The sequence below is a fragment of the Crocuta crocuta genome, unplaced genomic scaffold (genome assembly GCF_008692635.1).
Source record: "Crocuta crocuta isolate KB4526 unplaced genomic scaffold, BGI_CrCroc_1.0 scaffold30, whole genome shotgun sequence".
NCBI lineage: Eukaryota > Metazoa > Chordata > Mammalia > Carnivora > Hyaenidae > Crocuta > Crocuta crocuta.
Genome location: NW_027528345.1, coordinates 8,508,076 through 8,532,138, shown reverse-complemented (window position 1 = coordinate 8,532,138; position 24,063 = coordinate 8,508,076). Strand labels below are relative to the sequence as shown.

At 38.8% G+C, this 24,063-nt stretch overlaps 1 protein-coding gene across 2 annotated transcripts in view; it reads left to right on the top strand.

Annotated features, from left to right (window-relative positions):
- SENP1 (SUMO specific peptidase 1) overlaps positions 1–23,721 on the top strand; it is a 50,824-nt gene extending 27,103 nt beyond the window's left edge. For both annotated transcript variants that reach the window (XM_077753267.1, XM_077753266.1), the window contains 9 exons: positions 2,593–2,631; positions 3,758–3,842; positions 4,081–4,236; positions 5,547–5,678; positions 18,208–18,411; positions 19,442–19,521; positions 20,451–20,535; positions 21,050–21,145; positions 22,081–23,721. In XM_077753267.1, the coding sequence (XP_077609393.1) occupies positions 2,593–2,631; positions 3,758–3,842; positions 4,081–4,236; positions 5,547–5,678; positions 18,208–18,411; positions 19,442–19,521; positions 20,451–20,535; positions 21,050–21,145; positions 22,081–22,143 (940 nt within the window). In that variant the 3' untranslated portion in view covers positions 22,144–23,721. The remainder of the gene's footprint in view (positions 1–2,592; positions 2,632–3,757; positions 3,843–4,080; positions 4,237–5,546; positions 5,679–18,207; positions 18,412–19,441; positions 19,522–20,450; positions 20,536–21,049; positions 21,146–22,080) is intronic.
- Positions 23,722–24,063: the final 342 nt, after the last annotated feature.

Sequence of the window (24,063 nt, the reverse complement as noted above, 5' to 3'; positions counted from 1 at the left end):
TGAGATGGAGGGGGAGAAATGATCTGTTGAGTAAGGCTGATTGAATAATGCTGTTTATTGTGGTTGGAGCCCACTCTCCCAAGGCTTGGCCGATTGGCTCTTTATTGTTAATCTCCCACCACTGCCTGTCCATTCTAGCAGTGGAGATCTGCCCTTATTTCCTCGAATATACCATACTGTTTCCTATTTTTGTGCCATTGTACATGCTGATCCTAACCCCTGGAATTTCCTTTCTCTCCCTCTCCACTTGTTAATCTCTTGCTTTGCTTTTCAAAATCTGACTCAGGTGTTATTCTTTTCTCAAGACATTACTCTGACTTCTCCAGATAGCATTAGTCTTTTTCTCTGGTACTTTTATCCCTATATCGTATTTATTACTAATACTTTTGCATTTATCATCTAGTGTGGATCATAATGCCTGGCACTTGATGGGTATTTAGTAAATAAATCTTTTTTAAACAAATGAATTTCCTAGAAATCCTGGAATGCTCTCTTGCATAGCCCAAGAACTCATTTTCATGTTGGTTTGAGTCTGGTTTATTAAAAGGCACGTTACAATAGTAGAAATTACAGTCTTTGGAATTGGACAGACACAGTTTCTAATCCTGACTCCCCCAAGACAGATGATCCTTCTGAACCTCCCATTTCCTTTTCTATACAGTATGAGTAATAATTCCTTATTCTGTATTGAGGTTTAACTAATATGAGAATTATGAGGCTTAACTAATAAAAAACATCTAGAGCCGAATCTCACACAGAGTACTAAGTAGGTGCTCATAAGTAGTTGTAGTTATTCTTTCTATATGCTTCAGTCATATGAGAAATAATGTATAATCTCTTTGTTTTTTTTTTTAATAGTTTATTGTCAAATTAGTTTCCACATAACACTCAGTGCTCATCCCCACAAGTGTCCTCCTCCATGCCCATCCCCCCCTCCCCCCACATCCATCAGTCCTCAGTTTTTGTCAGCATTCAAGAGTCTCTCATGGTTTGCTTCTCTCCCTTTCCCCCACCATTTCCGCCCTTCTTCTCCCCCTTGTTCCTCCGTCAAGTTCCTCCTAATCCTCCTATATGTGCAAACATATGATATTTGTCCTTCTCTGCCTGAATGTATAATCTCTTTGAAAAGCAAGAAGATTTTGTTTTTTCCCCCCTGCATTTTACTTTCCTAAGCCAGCAAAGCCTGGGTCCACTGAAGAGAAATACTTTTATTCATTTATTCAATAAGCACTGAGTACCTGCTGTGTGCCAGGCACAATTCTTGGTGCAGAGGATACAGTAGTAAATAGAATAGACAAAAATTCCTATCCTCTTTAAGTTTATGTTCTAATAAAGGAGGCAGACAAATTTCTATAGCATGATCCACTACTATGAAATTATGGGCAATTCCTGTCACGTCTTGTATGTTGTGCAGTAAATGTGTTTTCATGTTCATTTGTTTTTAGTATCACACACTAAGCCCCTCACAGTGCTACCACTGATCTCTTTGGCTTTCTATCTTGGTTGTTACGTCAGTATTCACTGTGCTGAGGGATAGGCTGCTTCTCCTAAGTTTTCCCCTTTTAGCCTCAGGGAGAGGCAGTAGAACAGCATGTTCATTGCCAAACCCTAGCCTAAGGATGATTGGGAATGCTAATTCTCAAAAGGTAGGCGAGGGAGCAAGGGAGTCCTTGTTCTTGCCTTCACCAGGACAGACTATAGCAATTTAAGAACTGAAAGGGACTGTAACCTCCATATTTTACAGATCTGAAACCAAGACCCCTGGAAATGAAGTGACTTGTTCAAAGTCACACAGTGAATCAGGGACCACTCCAGGAGATCCAGTCTCTTAACTCCCAATTTGATGCTCTGTGTACTTCTACATGTATCTGAAAGTTTTCTTTGGAAAAGCGTTCACTCTTCTCTTTGTTTCTGTGAGAGATCACAGTTAGGGATTGGCAAGGAGATAAGGACGTGCAAGAAGAGCGAGGCTCTGGAAAAGGGAACATGTCTGTGACGATGTTAAGCATTATTCATTTGGGTTGTCAGCAAGAGCCGCATGGAATAGAATTGGCCTCTCCTCTGAAGTATTGCTAATTCTCCACTGTGGTTCATTGACTCACTAACTATTTGAAACAGAGTATTCTGTGGGTGGGGATTTTCAGTATCCAGTATGATTTGTTTGGATATATTTTGATTCAAGTAGACTGACAAGAAAGGAGTCCAGGAACCGTTAAGGTTTGACTAAATCATTAATAAATCTGTCGATCTGAACCATTTGGGAAGAGTAATGTTATAGCTTAATGCATTATCTTGACAAGTGATGTACTCTTGCATGTTGTGTTGGTCTCTTGCAAGTAAGGAGCTATGCTACGGTTTCTCTGCTGAACTTTGGGCCATCTTTTTTAACTAGTATGTATGTAAATGACTCATAGTTGTATTCCTTTAGTTCCCAGTTCCAATTATTTTATGTAATTTATGACTTTCTATTTATTGCATATGTATGTATAAAGCATTCTTTTAAATTATTTAAATGATCTGTTTTCTTGGTGAAAGTATTTGAATTTTCTTATGAGCCTCCTGTTCATTTGTTCTATTTTTTCCCCACCATAGTCCTGCGTTTTTCCAGGCAGAGCTGTGGATCAAGGAATTGTAAGTTACTGTTTTTGGTATCATTTTCTTCCTCAGTTGTTTCCTTCTCAGAAGAAGTCAATTAGCCAGTCACCCTACCTATTTTTAGTCAGTAAAATTTCCCTATTTATATCTGTTTATAAAACAACTTTTAAGTTGTTGGGTTCTTAAAATTCTATTGGGGTTGGGGCATTTCTATGCTCAGTTTTATTAAATATATAACAATTGCTGAAGCTAAATTGAATTGGAAAAGTATTTCAAAATTAGGTATTACATAGAAAGGAAAATAAATGCCCTTATTTTTACATTGGTAGAACTAATTTATTGAATAATTCACATTTCTGGAGTTTGCAAAATCACTAATAAAAGTTTTTAGTTTCCAATTTCAATAACTCTAAGCTATTCAAATACCTGGTCTGGTTCATTGTTTTTAAAGAAAAAAAAATAAACTCCTGTCTTTTTCTTTTGTATCGTAAATACAGTATTTGAATTAAAACCTCAGTAGTATCTGGGGTGCCTGGGTGGCTTAGTCGGTTGAGCGTCCGACTTTCGCTTAGGTCATGATCTCGCGGTTCGTGGGTTCGAGCCCCACATCGGGCTCTGTGCTGACTGCCAGCTCAGAGCCTGGAGCCTGTTTCAGTCTGTGACTCCCTCTCTCTCTGACCCTCCCCTTCTCACGGTGTCTCTCTCTCTCTCTCTCTCTCCTAGAAATAAATAAAAAATATTTAAAAAAAAAACCAAAAAAAAAACCCTCAGTAGTATCTTGTATTATTTGCTCCTTTGGAATTCAGTCTCACTTTTGGATTTCTAGAATGAAGCTTCAGTTTCTCCATAATCTTAGAGATTGTGTTAATCTCAGAATTTTAATGTTTAAAAAAAAAAGCAATACACATTTACAAATATCCACAAAAGTCACCTGTTCACATTTAGCAACAAACTAATCATTTTCATCATTTCACTAAAAATAGTATGATAATTTGAATAATACCATTGTGGTTTCACTCTGCCTAAATAAATGATAAGGTTAGCGTAGGCACTTTAGACATTCTGTATGAGGGTTTTATATTTAATGCTCATTGTTCATCAACAGTATGCATGGTGCTAAGACAGTGGTCTGCATTGTGTCACGTTCCTTTTCATTTCCTAGATCTAGTGTTTATGACTCTCGAGCACGGGAGAGATTGCGCCAGATTGAAGAGCAGAAAGCATTGGCATTGCAGCTTCAAAACCAGGTAAAAAAAATTTGGGGATAAGGTTGTAAATAAATAGCACATTCAAGTTGCAACTAATTTGGAAGATTACCTGGATTTGGGATCGAAGTTGGAATTGCAAGATGTTATGATGGCACAGCATAGCACTTACATTGTATGATTAGTCTGTGTGCTTGGTCTCTCCAGATGGCTCTACTCAGTGTATGTAGACAAATAGTAGTTTTCTTTGTCCCACTTATTCCTAAGTTCTGTTTTGCAGAGACTGCAGGAACAGGAACATTCAATACATGATTCAGTAGAACTGCATCTTCGTGTACCTCTTGAAAAGGAGATCCCTGTCACAATTACTCAAGAAACAGAAAAGAAAGGTCATAAATTAACTGATAGTGAAGATGAATTTCCTGAAATCACAGAGGTAAATTACATATTATGGATTCTTGTGCTAGCAAGTATGTTTAGAAAAAATACTTTGAATGAATTTTGAATAGAGAAATAATAGAACACCTGGCATTTAAAGTATGCAGTGTATTTGCATGCATACTCCTGCTTTCATTTGTATTACCAATCTTGGCTTTATTTTTATTTAAAAAAATTTTTTAATGTTTATTATTTTTGAGGGAGAGAGAGACAGAGGGCATGCAGGGGAAGGTCAGAAAGAGAGGGAGACACAGAATGAGAAGCAGACTCCAGGCTCTGAGCTGTTAGCACAGAGCCCGATGCAGGGCTCAAACTTACAGACTGGGAGATCATGACCTGAGCTAAAGTCCGACACTTAACCAACTGAGCCACCCAGACACCCCTCTTGGCTTTATTTTTAAGAATTATTGAAAATTGAGGAAAGAATTGTGAGTGGTTTTTCATGACTTCAGTGAAAAAACATTTAATTTGTCTTTTATGTACGTTTTTACTTTCAGTGTACATGTACAGTAGTTTGATATCAGTAAATTGAAGCTTACAATTTTTTTAAGTAATAAAAAATCAGTAAAATATATTAAAGACTAGATTTTTTTATCATGTTTATTTTTGAGAGTGCGTGCATACACGCACAAGCTTGGGAGGGTCAGAGAGAGATGGGGACAGAGGAGCTGAAGTGGGTTTTGTGCTGACAGCAGAGAGCCAATGCAGGGCTCAAACTCAAAAAACCATGAGATCATGACTGAGGCTAGGTTGGATGCTTAACTGACTGAGCCACTCAGGCACCCCAAAGTCTTTGTACATTTTAAGATAATTTGTTTCTTAACCCATTCTTCTGTTTGAAAAACTTATATAGATTGTAAGTATAACATATTCATTATAGTTGTGCTGGATTCCATAATTTACATTTTAAAAAACCCAAATTTTTCTAGGACAGTGTCTAAAAGACACTACCTTTATCCTCTGCTCCCTTTTGGGAAAGAGTCTATTTGTAAAGAAATTGTGTGGGCCAAAGATATGAAGTATAATTAAGTCTTCTTGTGGACTTAGAAAATTTGACAGCAGAAGATTATTTCAGATTTTACGAATAAAAGGAAGAAAGGTCTGAAATGTTGTGCTGCAAATAAGGAGGGAGAACAGGATGGAATGAAAGGAGGTAACCCAGGAGATTACTGGAAGGAATAGAAACCAAAATGTTAGAAGTAAACAGTTGATTACTGATACAGTCTGGGGATCATATGGGGTTTGGTGAGAAGTCTAGTGTGTTGATAGCCATGTATACTTCATCTCTGGTACTCCTTGGTTCCCTAGGAAATGGAGAAGGAAATAAAAAATGTATTTCGTAACGGGAACCAAGATGAAGTTCTGAGTGAAGCATTCCGCTTGACCATTACACGCAAAGATATTCAAACTCTGAACCATCTGAACTGGCTCAATGATGAGGTAATCTTGCACCTGTTTTTATATTCAGATAGTAAGCATTAAGTGGAAACTAAATCAAGGTGTTACTTCACTGTTTGTTGAGGTGTGGTCCTCAGATGACCTGTATAGAATCAGCTCTCTTGGGTTTCTCCATTCTCCTGAATAAGTATGAGACAGTGTGGTGGAGATAACACATTTTAGACAAATACCTCAGTTTATTTTTTATGTACCTTCAAGTCTGAGAACTGCTGATTTACTTTTTTATGTATGGACAGTTTAGACACTGAGGGAGAGGACATTCATTCTCACTCTTTTTAAGACACCTACCTGGCAGTTCATCTATTGAGCAAATATTTAATAACTGACTATGTTGCAGCATGAAGGAGTACTTTGGAATTTCCATCAGGGATTCCAGTTCTACTTCCTTTTTTATCTCTACTTGTTCTAGATCACTTAGGTTCTGAGAGATAAGCTTTCTAAAGTAGCCAACATTTGTACATGATATATATTTTTTGGAAATGTTTATTTTTAAGAGAGAGAGAGAGAGAGTGCGCAAGCAGTGGAGGGACAGACAGAGGCGGGCCACAGAGGATCTGAAGCCGACTCTGTGCTGACAGAAGAGAGCCCGATGCCAGACTCAAACCCACAAACCATGAGATCATGACCTGAGCCAAAGATGGATGCTTAACTGACTGAGCCACCTAGACACCCCCATGATATTTTTTAAACTGACATTGAAAAAGCTGTATTCTTAATTATTTGATGTACTGCATTGAAAGAAAGCTGTGGCTCTCCACTTTTGCTAATTTTAAATAGATTAATTATACTACAGTCTTTAAACCAATCTGATCCCTACTCTTAAGCTTGTAGGAGCCTATTTTATTTCAGAGGGATATTTTCACAGCAAAAGAAGAGAACTGGGTTGGGTTTTTTCCCTGAGTAGTTTCTTCCTTTCTTAGGCCCAGAAGAAGCATCCCTGCCTGATATTTTTGCTGTCCTCAAAACTTTACAGCTGTGGGAGATTTTTAGAAACTCAGTATAGTATACACTAGATTTTCTAGATACCTAAAGTCGAGTCTTGTATGCTTATGATCTTCCAAATAAAAATATTGGCTAACATCTCTTGAGCATTTATCTCCTGCTAGGCACTATTGTAAGTGTTTTATGTGTTTTATTCATATAATAGTCACCACAAACCTTGGAGAGGTATATATACTGTAGTTTAACCATCTCTATTTTGTAGATGAAGAAACAAAGCATGGAAAGATTAAGAAACTTCTAAAGTTATATGGCTAGTAAGTAGCAGAGCCAGGATTTAGTCTCAAGCATTGAGTCTTATCTATTATACTGTACTGCCTCAAAATCTTAAATTGGATCCTGTCTTAGGGTTAGATGTATTGAATTTGAGAGCCATATGCCATGCCCAGCGTGTCGATTTTCTTTAGGGCCAGCTGGACTAGCCCCATTCTTTTTGCCAAAGGTCAGTTTCTAAAACATAAATTTAAAAAGTTCATCACTCCCTTAATAATACCTTTGACCAAAAATGTTAAGGAAGATATGGTTTGATATTGTCTTGCTTTAGGGAAAACTACCCTTGCCCAGAATAGTGATATTAGAACATTGGATCAAATAACAGGAAAAGAGTTCAAGGGCAAAATGGAAATCAAGGACAGTCAAAAGTATCTACCAATTAAATGTTTTTGATTTGAAGACATTAATCTGGTTCCTTGCTTTTTTTNTTTGGGTCCTTTTTTTTTTTTTTTTTTTTTTTTTTTTTTTTTTTTGCCTACTACTGCTAAATGGGAAGGGCTGTTATTCTATTGGGCTTGTAGCTCATTTGTTGTAAACTATGCAAAACCTCCTAGAGGGCAGCAATGAGTAGGATATGAGCTGAGTCCTTGCTGTTTGCTGTGGCAGTTACCTCAGTGAGATCCCTTACAGAGGCGACATTCATCAGGACATATTTTCCATTCCCTCGGCCCATCAAAGGTTGGGTTATTAGCATGCAAAGTTAATGGAAATTATATTATTTAGAAGAGTCGAAGAGAAGGAAAGATTCCTTGCCTACTTTATCTCTACTACACCTGCCCATAACTTGTGTAGAGAGTGCCTACTAGAATGTTAACCTTGAAAGCAGTTACCAGTTCACATGTTTGTGATGAAGATAACTATTTTGAAAAGCACCATTTTCAAAGTACTGTATTTTTCAGGCTTTCAAAGTTACTGCTCTTGAGAAGCTAACATCCTGATGAGGAATTAGTAGATATCCTTAACTATTCATGTTCATTTAAAAATAAGTAATCCTGCTTCTCAGTTGTGAATTCTCAGTTTGCTTTTGCAAGTAATTTGTCCTCTCTTCTTCTTCTTTTTTTTTTTAACATTTATTTATTTTTGAGAGACAGAGCATGAGTGGGGGAGGGGCAGAGAGAGAGGGAGATACAGAAACTGAAACAGGCTCCAGCCTCTGAGCTGTCAGCACAGAGTCTGATGCGGGGCTCAAACTCATGGACCATGAGATCATGACCTGAGCCAAAGTCGGATACTTAGCTGACTGAGCCACCCTGGTACCCCTGTCCTCTCTTCAATCCTGTTCTTCCCTCAAATAGATGTTTTCATTATAATCATGTCTCTTCTTTCTGTATTTCCTGTCACTTTTATAGGCTGCTTTAAATATTTCTCCAAAATAAGGTAACTGAGGTAATATTCTTACCATTTTATAGACAAGGAATATAAGATCCTAGAAGTAAAAGGGATCAGATTTAGTTTATAAGGAAAATAAAATCCAGAAGTCCTATATTTGGAATATGTACAGAAAGCCATTAGGCTACCCTTTCTTTGATCTCTTTACTAAAAGAAGAGTTGGCTACATTACCTGTTTATAAAATAACAGCTTCCAAACATGTTTTCATGAATGGATTTATGTATAGATGAATATTAAATTCTGTATAGGAGATGGACATGGAGGAAGGCACTTGTGGGGGTTGAGCACTGGGTGTTATATGGAAACCAACTTGACAATAAACTATTTGTAAAAAAAAAAGACAGAAACTCCTTCTTAAAATAAATAAATAAATAAATTTTGTATAGCTTCAGAGGACTAATGATTGACAGGATTGACATTTTGACTCACTATAAGAAAATGAAACTTCTCGAAAATGGTATGTGGGAACTGGCTGCCTTTATAAAGAATACAAAAAGAAGCTGGAAGGCTGATAACACCAGGGACATTTATNCAGGCTCCAGGCTCTGAGCTGGCAGTCAGTACAGAGCCCGACGCGGGCCTGGAACCCACGAACTACGAGATCATGACCTAAGCGAAAGTCGGACGCTCAACCGACTAAGCCACCCAGGCGCCCCTTTTTTTATTTTTTCTTTTTTTTTTTATTATGAATAGAAATATCTAAAGGAAGGAGGTCAGGGTCAAGGAGACGAGGAATTAGTTGCAAAAGTAGATTGAAAATCACAATCAAGAAACAGGAAATATTTTTAAAAATTGTTTTAATATTTATTTACTTTTAATATAATTTATTGTCCAGTTGGCTAACATACAGTGTATACAGGATGCTCTTGGTTTTGGGGGTAGATTCCCATGATTCATCACTTACATACAACACCCAGTGCTCATCCCAAAAATGCCCTCCTCAGTGCCCATCACCCATTTTCCCCTCTCCTCTGGCCCCCCGCAGTCAACCTTCAGTTTGTTCTCTGTATTTAAGAGTCTCTTATGGTTTGCTTCCCTCCCTCTCTGTAACTATTTTTTCCCTTCCCTTCCCCCATGGTCTTCTGTTAGGTTTCTCAAGTTCCACATATGAGTGAAAACATATGATATCTTTATTTTTGAGAGAGAGAGACAGAGCACAAAGAGGGAGGGGCAGAGAGAGAGGGAGACATCAAATCCAAAGCAGGCTCAAGGCTCCACACTGTGAGCACAAAGCCCAATGTAGGGTCCTAAGTCAAGAACCATGAGATCGTGACCTGAGCCAAAGTCAGACACCTAACCGAATGAGCCACCCAGGTACCCCAGAAAGGAAATATTTTTAAATGGATGTCATCACTTGAAATTATTTGTTGATTCCTGGCAATTGATTTAGATAACTAAATGTGATTCAGTGGCATGATGTTTGTGCTTTATGGCCTGATGATTCTACTTCTTAGAGGGCTTAAGAATTGTTTTATAAGGCATCAGATAAATTTAGAAATACATGGAAATTATTTAGGCATACAAGTAAATGGATCTAATTTCTGTTTCTGGTCATGATAAAATAAAATGGATGAGGTTTACACTTTCAGTTTAGCTAGAAAACTAAACAAAACATGAAACAACAATTTTCAGATGGTGGATAACAAGATCCCTGAGAGAAGGAAAATGAAAGGGATGAGCTGATGATTTCCCCACCTCACTAGGGTGGTATGCTTGAGAGTAGACAGCTGGAAGAACCTGGCAGTATCTGACAGTCTTGCCAAGTGGAGGAGACATAATTCAGATTTCAGGGAGGTGAAAGTGGCTAAGGCCTATAACGTAAAATACTGAAGGGAGGGTTGTTGCACAAAGAGAAAGTCCCAGAGATGTGCAGAGGCCCCCCCTCAAACCCTTGGCTGAGCACTGATCTGTATGTACATAGAAAGAATATACCAGAGTCTGGGGAAAGAACCACCAGAAAGAAGGAATCAGAACAAACCTCAGAACTAAGATAGGTGATTAGAATAGTTCATATTCCAACCAGTTGGAGTGGAAAGGTCATGAGGCATTGACTAGAGGCCTCAGGAGTGAGGCCAAACTGGCCCTAGAATAGAGGGTACTCTGGATTTATGGTAGTAAAGTTAAATATAAGTCTTAAAAGCTTGAAAATGATTTGAATGATTTACCTGTATCACAGAACAAAAGCCCAAACAATATTTAAAGGAATACGAACATACTCTAGTAACAACAGAACCCAATAACATGAAATCACAGTGTCCAGCATCCAATCAGATATTAACAGGCATATAAGATAGAAGGAAAATGCAACTTATAACAAAGGAAAAGAGCTACTAGAAATACCCAAAAATGACAAAAATGATAGAACTAGCTTATGTTGGCAGGATATTAAAAGGGGCATTATAAATACATTCCATATGTTCAGGAATTTAGAGGAAAATTAACATGGTGAGACAAAGGGAAGATGTAGAAGGAGACCCAAATTTAACTTACAGGGATTAAAAAATAAAGTATCTGAAATATAAAATATATGAGGTAGAATTAATAGTAGATTAGACACTACAGAAGAAAAAAGTAGTGAATTAAAAGATAATGGCAACAGGAACAATCCAAATGAAACAAAAGGCTGAAGAAAGATGAGTATCAGTCAGCTGTGGAGCAATATCAAGCAGTTTGAGCATGTAACTAGAGTCTCAGAAGGAAAGATGGGGTGTAAGTGGGTATCAGAAAAAATGTTTGAAGATATAATGATAGATTTTCCAAGTTTGGAAACTTAAACACTGACAGAGCAAGAAGTTCAGCATACCCCAAGTAGAAGAGACACCACACCAGAAAGTATAATAAAGTTACTGAAAACCAGTGGTAAAAAAAAAAGGTAATAAAAGCAGCCAAAGAAAAATAGTACATTATGTACTAGAGGAATATATAATATGTTTCTGACAGAAATATGTGTAGGCCAGAAGACAGTGAAGTTACATTTTTAAGATTCTGAAGGAAAGGGGTTCCTGGGTGGCTCAGTCAGTTAAGCGTTCGACTCTCGATTTCGGCTCGGGTCATGACCTCATGGTTTGTGGCTTTGAGCCCCACATTAGGCTCTGCACTGACAGTACAGATGCTGCTTGAGATTCTCTCTCTCCTTTTCTGTCTGCACCCCTGCCTCAAAAAATAAACTTAAAAGAATCTTAAGAGAAAGATACTGAAGGGAAAAGAAAACTTGTCAACTTACATTCTATACCCAGCAAATATATCTTTCAAAAACAAGGATGTACTTTTTTCAGACAAATTCTGAGAGAATGCATCATTAGCAGACCTGTATTATAAGAAATACTAAAGGATACTCTTCAGGCAGAGGGAAACTATGAGGTGGAAATTTGAATCTATACAGAGGAATGAAGAGCAGCGAAAATGTCCTCATTTTTGTATCTCTGTAAGACAGTTGACTAGTTAAAGCAGAAATAAGACAGTGTATTATAGGATTTAAAATATAAAATATGAGAGTCATAATACAAAGGGGGGGAAGTGAAAGTACATACTGATAAAAGAATTTTACACAGTATGTGAAGTGGTATAGTGTTATGTGAGGATAGATTGTCATAAGTTAATGACCTATATTAAAAATCCTAGAGCAACCACTAAAAGCAAAAATAAAAAAGAGGTATAGTTAATAAGCAAATAATGAAGTTAAAATGGAATAAAAATAATCCAATGGAAGACAGGAAAAGAAGAAAAAAGATACAAAGAACAGATGCAGCAATATCAATAATCACATTAAATGTAAATGATCTAACCCAGCACGGCCAATAAAAATATAATGTGAGCCACAGATGTAATTTAAAAATTTTTTTAATGTGTATTTTTGAGAGAGAGAGAGAGAGAGAGCATGAGCAGAGGAGGGTAGAGAGAGAGACACACACAGAATTCGAAGCAGGATCCAGGCTCTGAGCTGTCAGCACAGAGCCCGACATGGAGCTCTCTATCATAAATCATGAGATCATGACCTGAGCTGAAGTTGGATGCTTAACCAACTTAGCCACCCAGGCGCCCCTTAAATTTTCCAATAGTCACATTGAAAAAAGTAAAAAGAAACAGGTAAAATTAATTTTAATAATATATTTTACTTAACATGATGCAAATGTGTCATTTTGGTGTGTAGTAAATATTAAAATATTATTAAAGAGAGATTTTTACCTCCCCTTCAAAATGTTGTACATGGGATGCCTGGGTGGCATCTGAGAGTGTCAGACTCTCAATTTTGGCGCAGGTCATGATCCCAGGGTTGTGGGATTGAGCCCCACATCAAGCTCTGCTCTGAGAGTGGAGCATCCTTAAGATTGTCTCTCCATTTGTCCCTCTCCCCTGCTCGCATGCAAGCGTGCTGTCTCTAAAAAAAAGCAGAACTGTTACAAGAAAAAAAACCATTTTGTCTTATTATTTATTTCAGATATCCTGTTTTTGCTTTTTTATTTACTTATTTTTTTTTTAGTAATCTCTACACCTAACATAGGGCTCAACTCCTGACCCTAAGATCAAGAGTTGTGTGCTCTTCCCACTGAGCCAACCAGGTGCCCCAAGAAACGCATTTTAAACGTGAAGACGCAGATAGGTTAAAAGTAAAAGGATGCAAGTACTAGTCAAGAGAAAGATGAAGTATAACTTTATTAATATCATATCAAATATATTTCAGAGCAAGGACTATTACCAGTGACAGACCTTTAGAAAGGAGTGAGTTCTTCAAGAGTACTTAACCTAGATATGTACACACCTAGTAACAGAGCTTCAAAATATATGAAGCAAAACTGTTAGAACTGAAAGGAGAAATACATAAATCTATAATTACCATTGGAGAGTTAAGCATCTCAACAATCAATAGAAGATGTAGAAAATCATTAAGGATATAAAAAGCCAGAGTAGGGGCACCTGGGTTGGTTGAGCATCTGACTCTTGGCTTCAGCTCAGGTTATGATCTCGCAGCCTTGTGGGTTCAAGGCCCACACTGGGCTCTGTGCTGGTAGCACAAAGCCTGCTTGGAATTCTCTCTCCCTCTCTCTCTGCCCCTCCCCTGCTCATGTTGTGTCTGTCTCTCTCAAAACAGATAAATAAACTTAAAAAAAAAACAAAAAACCAGAATAGGTACCCAAATGCTTGTGAGCTGGAAATACTTCCTCCTCTATACAGGACTAAATATGTCCTATCCCATGTGGAGAGACAGGATGCTGCTGCATTTCTTGTCTCTTTATTTTCCCTCCAGGACCCTGTTCTTCCTATCATCGCTTACTAATAATTTTCATGGATGAATTGGGAAAATAGCAAGCAGACATGTCTTTTTAAAATTTTTATTTGCAAACCTTATTAGTTATTGTCAGTTATTTCCAAAGTGCAAAAGCATCAGACTCTTGGTATTCTGTATTTCTGACTTCTTCCCAGCTAGGGAAACACCATAAGGAAAAGACTCTTAGCATTTATGGGGAGTGAGGGAGTACAGGAGTATTAAGGTGGAATCTGTGGAGCAGACTGACGACACTGATGACAAAGCTAGCTAGCCAGGCAGATAATAACCTATTTTGTAAGTCTAATCTCTGAAAGGAAAGAAATGCTTTTCAGCTATTCTGCCTCACGATAGCCATCATGTGTAGAGAAGATAGTCTTATGTGATTGATAGTAGGGAAGTAAGAAGTAAGACTTAATAAGGGATATACTAAGATCATCTGACCTTTAATTGCAGAATCCGTATCTAAAATCAGAGCACATGACTCTGCCTAGCATTCTGACTTTCACAACAAAAGTGGAAATGGAGAATTAGTAGTGATCATAGCTTCCTGGTTGTTTCCAAGAAGCCGTTAAATTTAAGTGATGCTCAGTAAAGAGAGCAAAACGTTAATGTAAAACATTAAGCCCAACTAGACAAGCCTAGCACAGGGGATAGGTTTTCCTTAGGGAATAAAAACTGATTCCATAAGAAGGGGAAAGAAACTAGACAAAATGAGATAAATTAGTGAAGTGAATATGATGTGTCTACCATACAGTGTGTACTCTTACATGAAGAAAAGAGTGATCAGATTGGAAATTTTAGTGTTCCAACATGACTCACCAGTAGATTCCACATCATTATAGTTATCTCTTAAAAGTCTTTCTTAATAGAAGTAGTCCTTTTGATAAACCAGGGATTTATGCAGGGTCATAGGGAGAATCACACTCCATAAAGATAGGTGTTGTCTGCCTTCGTCTAAAACTTTAGCAGAAATTCTAATAATTTATGACTTGAATTTGCAAGTGAGAAAAATCCTGGGTGCATGTTCACAGTGAGAGATGCAGTACACAGAGCTTACGTGAAGTCTACCTTCTGTATTAATCAGGTTAGATCTTAGGAGTGAATGACCTGACTCATAAGTGCTGCTGCTTGGCTAGTCTTTGTGGTTTGTGGTTGAAAGGGATAGATTTAATTTAGCCATTAGAACAGGGAGGTCAAGGTGAAAATGTAGAGAAGTAAAACAGGGAAAATGGCTCCCCCACCTTTCCCCCACGCCCTCCGAAACTTGCCTGGTCTCCTCTTAGGAGCACTGTTAAGCCCAGGACTTTCAGAACATTTTCTAAGCCAGTTAGAAAGGTTTAGTGTGTAAAATTGGGAAAGGTTAAAAATTAAGATATTATTGTTATTGAGATGTTTTACTTATAAATGGATGAGAAAACAATAGTTTGGCCTGTTTACTGGCCAAGAAGGAAGATACAAATAGCAATGGTCATTTATGTCATTGTGGTAACATACAGAAAAAGGATTGAGTCCTTAGTTTGAAAACACTGTAGGCTTTTCTTTTAAAAAACTATTCCAGCTTCAGCCTGGCAGCTCTTCAAATAAAATCACAAAGGAACAAGATACTATAAACAACAGTCCCACCCCCCAAAAAGCACTGCATAGACAAGCAGGCGCTCATGGCCAAGACTGTGAAAGCAGCAGGAGGGGCAGCCCCTTGGTCACTGGAGCTGCAGTAGGCATACAGCTAATTGTGGGCCCCAAAAAGAGTGAAAAGTGGACCCACACTGGCAGTTGTCCCCACATATTGGTATATTGGCAAGACAAACAGTAGCACAGGGCTGATTACTACTTCTAGCCCCTTATTTCAGTGGGAATTCAAGATCTTCTGGAGCTAAGAGAGTCTTGTGTACAAAAAAGTTTTCACTATAGGAAGGGAGAGACCCTGGTCTTCACAAAACACAAGCAAATGCTCTATCACTGCTTCTCTTTCATCTTAAACACTGTGATCCCTTCTCTCATTTCTTCTTCCTTCATCTTCAGCCCTCCTCTGCGAGATGACACGTAGGATTCTTTTTGTTCTCTAACTCCTAGCTTGTTTTTTTTTTTTTTTTTTTTTTGGTATGATTGTGTCTTGGTTGAACTATGGCAATTTTCCTCTTTTGAACGGAGAAATAGCTGAAAAACTGAGGAAACTTGGATCTCTCTTCTGCCTCTGATGTCAGATGATACATCCTCAGCCAATGGGAAGGAACATTGAGGCCACCAGACTCCCTCCTACTGGGGTACAGGGGAAATGAAAAAGAGCCCAGATCACTCCTTAGAGCTAGTTAACCAGCTGATTTTGGAGGAGGCCATTTTCCTGGCAGTGGACAGAACTTGGTTGGGGGCAGAACTGAAGTGATGGGAGAGGGATTCTCAAAGGAATTAGACTATGTGGAATCCTGATCATTAGGTCTCTGTTCTTCTTAAGCTGGGTTGGTCTTCAGCTTTATAGTCCACACTCTTATAATAAAAACATAAAAAACCTAACAGTCCAGACCGTGTAAGTCTAATTTCATTGGTTTCTAGAACTCCTTCCTCCTAGGAAAATCATGGGTAGCATGGTAACTCATTTATGTCATCCTTTTTTACTTCAGGGTAATGATGCCAAAGGTGATGTTCCTCTAATGGACACCTGAGGGAGATTCATCTCCATGGCTTTCATGTGCTTGGTCCTCCTTATCTCTGCCTGGTTCTTTCCACTCCCTGCTCGAGTCCTTATTGCCTATTAGAGTATATGACTTGTCTGCACCATGGAAGGTTTGGCTTACAGTGAATGGTAGATCATCAGCCTATTCATTTTACCCCTTGGATTAAAGAGTTTAGCCTTGTAACATGGCTAAGGCTATGGGATGAGTAGAATACCAGAGGAATCAATCCTTTCTTGCAGATTTTCTCTCACTAGGGAATGTAGTTTATAGCCTAGAAATCTGTGCCTGTTGGGCAGGTCTTCCTTCATTCCTGGCTGCCTTTCATGGGCCTAGAATCATCTTTAGCACCATTATTCTTGGGGGCAGAATTAGATTGAAAGCTTCAGTTTGAGAGATTTGTGATCCTAATTATGTTTTGATTCATTATCATTATTTAAAAGAACTGAGCTCCTATTATCTATTGGGCATGACACTAGACAGGATTAGCCACAATCCAAGTCCTCTGGACCTGCTGGCTCTGTTGCTTAGTCTTCAGAGATGCAAGCAGAACAGTGTCTTTCTTCAGCCCTGGTCTTCCCTCCCACCCCCACCCTCAGAGCTCTGCTTCAAGGCGAATGTGGTTTCCCTGCAACTACCTAGGCATCCTCTTCTATAGGCCCTTTCTCTAGTCTAGACCATGTTTTGGTATGTTCCTGGCAGTGTTCCCTGCTGCCTACCCAGTATGTAGTTGCCTACTGTTGGGCAGTAGCTCACTGCTCTGGCATTCTAGTGTGTAAATATTTGTCAAAGGACAGGGGCGTTTTCCCATTCCCCAAAAAGCATTCTGAAGAATGTGCCTGTTTTCTTAGTCATATTTCCAAGCTGTGGATCAGTTAGCCCATTCATTCCTTGCAGTTGACAGACACTGGCCTGGCCTTAGCTGGCCACGTAAAGTAAGTATGCAGCAACTTCCGGCACGGTAACTTTCAGGCTTTAGTACCAAGGAGTTTTTGACCTACAGGAACCATAGTGGACACAGTCAGTATTAGAGAATACATTGTTTCATTAACAGAAAGAATCATGTATCTTCCATAATAAGCATTTAAATTTATTTCACTCTAACTTGATATTGGAGGCATAAATAAAATCAACAAATTGAGAAAGCTAACTATATAGACTCTGGAGGAGAACTTTACTCTTCATGTTTGTAACTGGACTTTCAGGTCTCCTGTAATGTAGGTTTTTATACAACATCCATGTCTGCCTCTGTAAAGGTACAGTGCTGAGCTACTGTCAGTTTAGAGGTGTTTTACCCAGTACGGTTGATGGTTTATCCTGTCACTCAGTTCTACTTGAGACCAAAGCAGTAAGATGGCTTATTAGGCTGAAAAGGTAGTCTTCAGCTATGAAACAGTTTTCTGTCTGTGCAGAATCAGGTGAACCACATGTAAGGATTGAACTTGTTGGTCTTAGCTTTACTGTACAAGACTGTGAGCTCAGGATTTATTTAAGTTGCTCACTCAGTCACTGTAGATTAAAGTAACTACTAATGTGTCTTATCAAACTGCTTAGCTCCTTCCTTTCCTTTTCTCTTACGTCTCGCCTTCTAGCACCCCTTCCTCCTCACTCTTGTTTTTTGACCTAATCCCCAGTCTTCTACAGATCTGACCAGCATGCACCCATATGGATCCTCAACCCCAAGTGTGTGTGTGTGTGTGTGTGTGTGTTCCCTTTTTCTGTTTTCACTGTTTACAAGCACCTCAAGCCTCCAGAATTTGATATAGGAGCATGAGGCTGTTGGGTGTTGAAGTCTTAATTGATTAGGGAACAATAATGTATGCTGTGCAATACAGTAACTGCCTCTCCTTCATACAATACAACTGTTTTGAAAGTACTGAATATCTATATTAATACATAAATGTCTTCCCACAGATTATCAATTTCTACATGAATATGTTGATGGAGCGAAGTAAAGAGAAGGGATTACCAAGTGTGCATGCATTTAATACCTTCTTTTTCACTAAGTTAAAAACGGCTGGTTATCAGGCAGTGAAACGTTGGACAAAGAAAGTGGATGTGTTTTCTGTTGATATTCTTTTGGTGCCCATTCACCTGGGAGTGCACTGGTGTCTTGCTGTGAGTACCTCTCCTTTAATCAAATTTAAATTTTTTTTTTTAAGGTTTTTTTTTTAATTTATTTCTAGAGAGAGAGGGAGTCACAGACTGAAACAGGCTCCAGGCTCTGAGCTGGCAGTCAGCACAGAGCCCGACGCGGGGCTCGAACCCACGAACCGTGAGATCATGACCTAAGCGAAAGTCGGACGCTTAACCGACTAAGCCACCCAGGCGCCCCTCCTTTAATCAAATTTAAAAGAAATCTAAAGAATTATAGAATATACAGAGTAGTGAGTAGTAATTTTACATTTTCACTGGATAATTGTGAGAAAGAATAGTATTTAGTTGGCTGAAAATTGGATAAATCAATGAACTTCCTGTCAAGAGTGGGAGATACTTAGACTTTGAAGAAAGCTGTGGAATTTCCTTTTCTGGAAATATTTAAAAGGGAGTTGTAAGTCTAAACAACCTCAAGGCAAGGCATGGGGAGAAAAAGTGACTTTTTATGATGCTGTCCACTCAGATTCTGTGACTATTGTTTTCTGCCTAATTATGATTTGCATGCTTGGTAATTTAATACTTTTTATGACCCTGAGAACATGAATACATTAGCTTAATATATTAATAAAAATAAAGTTATTTCACAATCTGTTTTGATTTACATTTTAAAAGCATAAAGCCAAAGAGAAATTCTCCACATAAAGAAAAAAAACCCAAATCTTTTGCTATCTTTCTCAAACTATGTGGAAATGATCTCATTCATTTTACAGTCTCTGAAGAGCATGTGTGTCTTCACTGTTGTCTGCGTTGTAGATGAAGAACCTACATACTAGAAAAAGATTTCAGGGCCATTAGTGAGGCCACCATAGTTCTATGTAAATAATCCCCTTCTTCTTTCCTCGCAGCTTAAGCATGATATAATGCAAAATATCAGTTAAGCTTGTTGTGATTTCAAAAGAAATCTGGCAAAAGGTTCCAAATTCCAGGGAAGGGAAAAGCTGAGAAACTACTTTTCTTCATTTTATAAACACACAGATTTTTTTATTCCCAGGTTGTGGACTTTCGAAAGAAGAATATTACCTATTATGACTCTATGGGTGGGATAAACAATGAAGCCTGCAGGATCCTCCTGTAAGTAGGGAGTTGAGGACAAAAGAGTTTGGTGTTGGGGCATATGTTGTGTTTTTCCAGCTTTTGAACTCAGTGCTTTGATACTTTCAATGGAGTGATTAATAAAGGAAATCTTCATATTAAGAATGGATATTTTATGTCTGAGTTAAGTAAAGTTTAATAGGAATATAATAGTACCCCAAATATATGGGACAGCTGTTGTCCCAGCACACTAAAAATAACAAATGAGTCAATATATACATATAGATATAGAAACTACTTAGAAATCATCTAATACACCCTCCTAATTTTTCAGATGAAGAAACCAAGACCCACAGAGGTGACTTTGATATGCTCAGGTCCTCCTAGTTAGTAGCTTAACTGGGAACCAGAATGCAAATCTCTTTATATCCTTTATCTGTTTCTCTTTCCAAAATGGCCTATTCCTCACTGTACCACTCTGGTGGCCAGGAGGAGGTAGGTTCCAGAATGTTGAACAGTTTGCACTTAAGAAGAGTGCTGTGTATGAGGTATGCACTCATCAACTTGTGATTTGGATTGAATTTTCACACTGGAGAGTCAAAATTAAAAATAGTGAAAAAATGCCTTAATATTGCTAGACAAGCCTTCTTCCATGAGATTGAGTTCTAAAGGACCGTATAAACCAAGGAAAAGAATCAAAACCCATTCCTCAGGAGTAACAATAGGTAGAGGAAACCTGGGTGTCAGAGGCAGAGGTCATGTTTCTCTTGGGTTGCCAGGATGGGCATGAATTATGGGAGTTGCAGGGGAAGCGTATGAGTCCAAAGCTTCCCGGCCCAGCATTATATACTCTTTTCCTCAGAAGTACAGACAAAAACTCTTTCTAAGGATTGTTAGTCCCATTCTTAGGGTGGCAGCTGTCATCATTGTTCTACACAGCTCATCTCATTCTCTCTCAATGCCTTTAGCCAATACCTAAAGCAAGAAAGCATTGACAAGAAAAGGAAAGAGTTTGACACCAATGGCTGGCAGCTCTTCAGCAAGAAAAGCCAGGTACATTTCATCTTGGTGAAGTAGAAATCCTTGGAAGGAAAGGGTTTTACTGCTTGATTCCCAGGGACCTTTTATCTTAGTGTCTAGCCTGACTTCAGCTTGATTGGGTAAGCTCTGTCTGTGGGAAAACTGGTAATGTGTTTCTTATGCAGAACTAGGTTTTCTAAATGCCCAGCTAGTTTGCTGAGCTTTTCACTCTTGTGGGAAATGTTTGCTGATTGTTTGGCCCTTGTGGGAGGAACTAGTCCTTACATCCTTTTACATCCTTGGGTGTCATAGAAGTCTAAGGTAGTCTCCTGTGTTATTAATATGAAGATTAATATTAATATGGAGACCTGACTGAGATACTGTATTTTTTTCTATGAGCCTCTGTTGTTCTGGGTGGTGGACTTAGGGTCATCTCTTCAAAATTCAGGGAAACCTGTAATATTTATATTCTTTGGTTCTTATTTATAATCTAATAAGAAGGAAAGAAGCTTGGAACAATGTCACCTTTTAATTTTTGACCTTTCAGGAAATTCCACAGCAGATGAATGGAAGTGACTGTGGCATGTTTGCCTGCAAATATGCTGACTGCATTACCAAAGACAGACCAATCAACTTCACACAGGTGAGCTCTGAGCCTTCAGAAAGGAGCCCTGTGACCACCCTGTCTCCAGGCTGCTCGATAGATGTATTTTCATCCACTTGCTCTACTTAGGGGGATCTGCCTATGGCTCATAACACTGGTGGTTACTGCCTGTACCATAGAAAAAGAAGGATAGTGATAGGCCACATCCTAGGTTACCTTATATCACATATTGTAGTCAAGGAATCCTGGTCATTAGCAGATTCTTCTCTCCCCCACCACCTACCTCAAATCCTATAGAAAACCGAGAACTGGGACTAGAGCAAGTTTTCTTTCTTTTCTCATTTGGTTAGCAGTCAGGTTTTAGAACAGGCTACACCTTGAACTCCTAGTGTATTTTTCATGCTGCCCTCCTGCCCTGCCCTCATCTGATGCAGCTAATTATTCTTCTCTTAGTTTGTGATTGCTTATTTCTATCCATGTGGTCCTTCAGAGACCAAAGTGGATTGAGACTGGAGATTAGGGTTTATTCTATGTCCTCCACTTTAAATTAATGGTTTTACCAGACCCTTCCACCATAGCCCTTGAGTGGAACTGACTCTTAACAGTTCCTATAACTCTTCCCTTAAAAAGTGAGTTTTTGATTTTCAGGCCTTAGACTCCTATCCTCTTCAAAGTTCAACATAGAGGACTTGATAGACCTCATTCTCACAATTCTTAGAGAAGTTTGGGTATCACCTGGGGACTTCTGGCAATGCCCAGTAAAATTTGTAAGGCTGCAATAATGGAAAATAGCAGTAGAGATAGCAGTAGAAAACAATGGAAAAAAATTAAATGTAATCAAGAATTGAGCCATTTGAAAGACCAAAAATGCAACTGAAGGTCTTTTAGTTGTAAACCTTGAGAAGGAAAGAAAGGAGTATTGGGTCTGGGTAAAAACAATGAAAAAAATTAAGTGTATCTCTGTGTCCCTACAGCAACACATGCCATACTTCCGGAAGCGGATGGTCTGGGAGATTCTCCACCGAAAGCTCTTATGAAGACTGTCTCAGTTAGCCGACATTGACCTTGCGGGGGACCAGCTCTTTGTTGTCTATAGCCAGAGACCTTGGAGACAGCTGCTCCCAACCCTCTGTTCTTGTAAAGCCCTTGATCCTGGACCAGGCCCTGGCGAGATGCATTCACAAGCACATCTGCCTTTCCTTTTGTATCTCAGATACTATTTTTGCAAAGAAACTTTGGTGCTGTGAAAGGGGTGAGGGACATCCCTAAGCTGAAAAGAGAGACTGCTTTTCACTTCTTCAGTTCTGCCATCTTGTTTTCAAAGGGCTCCAGCCTCCCTCAGTCCCTAATTTGGGGGCTGAGAGAAGCTTGGACAGATTCTTGGTTTCATATAAACTCTTGTTAGGCCTTACTAAGAGGTAGGAAAGGGCATGGGCAAAAAGGTAGGGATGAAAACCACCAGCATATACACGCACACATGCATACACACAGGATTTTCAAGATGTGTTGTCAGGAAAGTGACTATAAACTGGACTTTGGGTCACATGCATAAGTCCCTCCTCCAGGATTTTCCCTATTTATATGCCTCTTTGTGAAATCCGTCTGCTTCTGTACAAGGCTATTTTATCATCTGTAGCTTTCTCCCATCCTGAGGCACAGCACATGAGCCCTGGGTGGGCCCCAAAGTCCCAGGCAGTCCTTTCCTTAAAGCAGGGGTTTGCATGTGCTCACAACACATGATATGGGGAAGACCCACCCAGGGAGCGGTTTAGTGGAGCAACAAAGGCACCACTTTTACTGCCGCCTACTTCTGACCAAGAAGAAGGACCTCAGTCTTTAGCATAAAATTCCAGCATTGGATGAATGCAGGTCTAGTTTGGTCTGTGGCTAGTTAGTTTAAATATGTTTCTAACCACAGAGAATTTAATATATATATATATATTTCACAGGGATACGTGTTTTTTTCAAAGGCTGATTGTGTTCACCACTTTAGCCTGTAGATTTACTTCATTTTCCAAATTTAGCTCTAGCACGCACAGATCCCAGCCAGTGTGTAGGGTGTTTGTGGACTTCCTAACAATATTTTGAGGCCTGAATGAACTTTGACTTAGGGGTAGAGGTTACAGAGGGAGGCAAGATTTTCAACTGGAAAACGGGTGGAATTTGGACTGATCAACTTGAGACTAAAACACCGCTATTCCTTTTCTTCCTTCTAGCATCTCTCCCACCCTCCGAGCGCTCCTCAGGCTAGATAGTGAAATGATCCAATGCCAGTGTCATTTTGTACTTCAGTTCCAAAATAGGAACGTTTTATACTTTTTTCTGTATTGTAATAGGTAGTTTTGTATGAAATATTTTCTCTTTTTCCCTTGTTACCCCGTCCCTTCCAACATTGTGCTTTCTCTCTGGGCTTATTTGAAAATTTTACTCTGTTTTATACCAAGCTTGTTTAGTACATTTTTCTATGTTTTACCACAGGTTACAATTTGAAAAGAAAACTATTTTTTTTAAATATTCCATTGTTAACTGAATGTTACTGTTTCCACTCCAGCAACTAGATGTCCTACCTTTTTCATTAACTGCCTGCCTTTTTGGGGAAGACCACCTTTTCTTTCCTNCTTCCTTCCTTTCTTCCTTCCTTCCTTCCTTTCTGAGTTTTTCTATAGGAAATAAATAGCTTTCTATTTATGAGTTGCTGAGACCTTTCACATTCTCTGTTAGAAAGCTATGGCATGCAGGCTCATTGTAGGACTCCTGTACATGGATTCTTGGTACTTAATATATTTCAGCAGCAACTTGAAAGGTGGCAATATGGTATAGATTCGGATTATGAATCAAAAGACCTGAGTTTTTCAGGTGCTCTTGCTATTGTCTGGGGGACTCAGAACAAGATAGTTCTCTGTATTTATTGTTTGTCCATTTAGATAACATCTGTCTTACCTTCCTCACAGACTTTT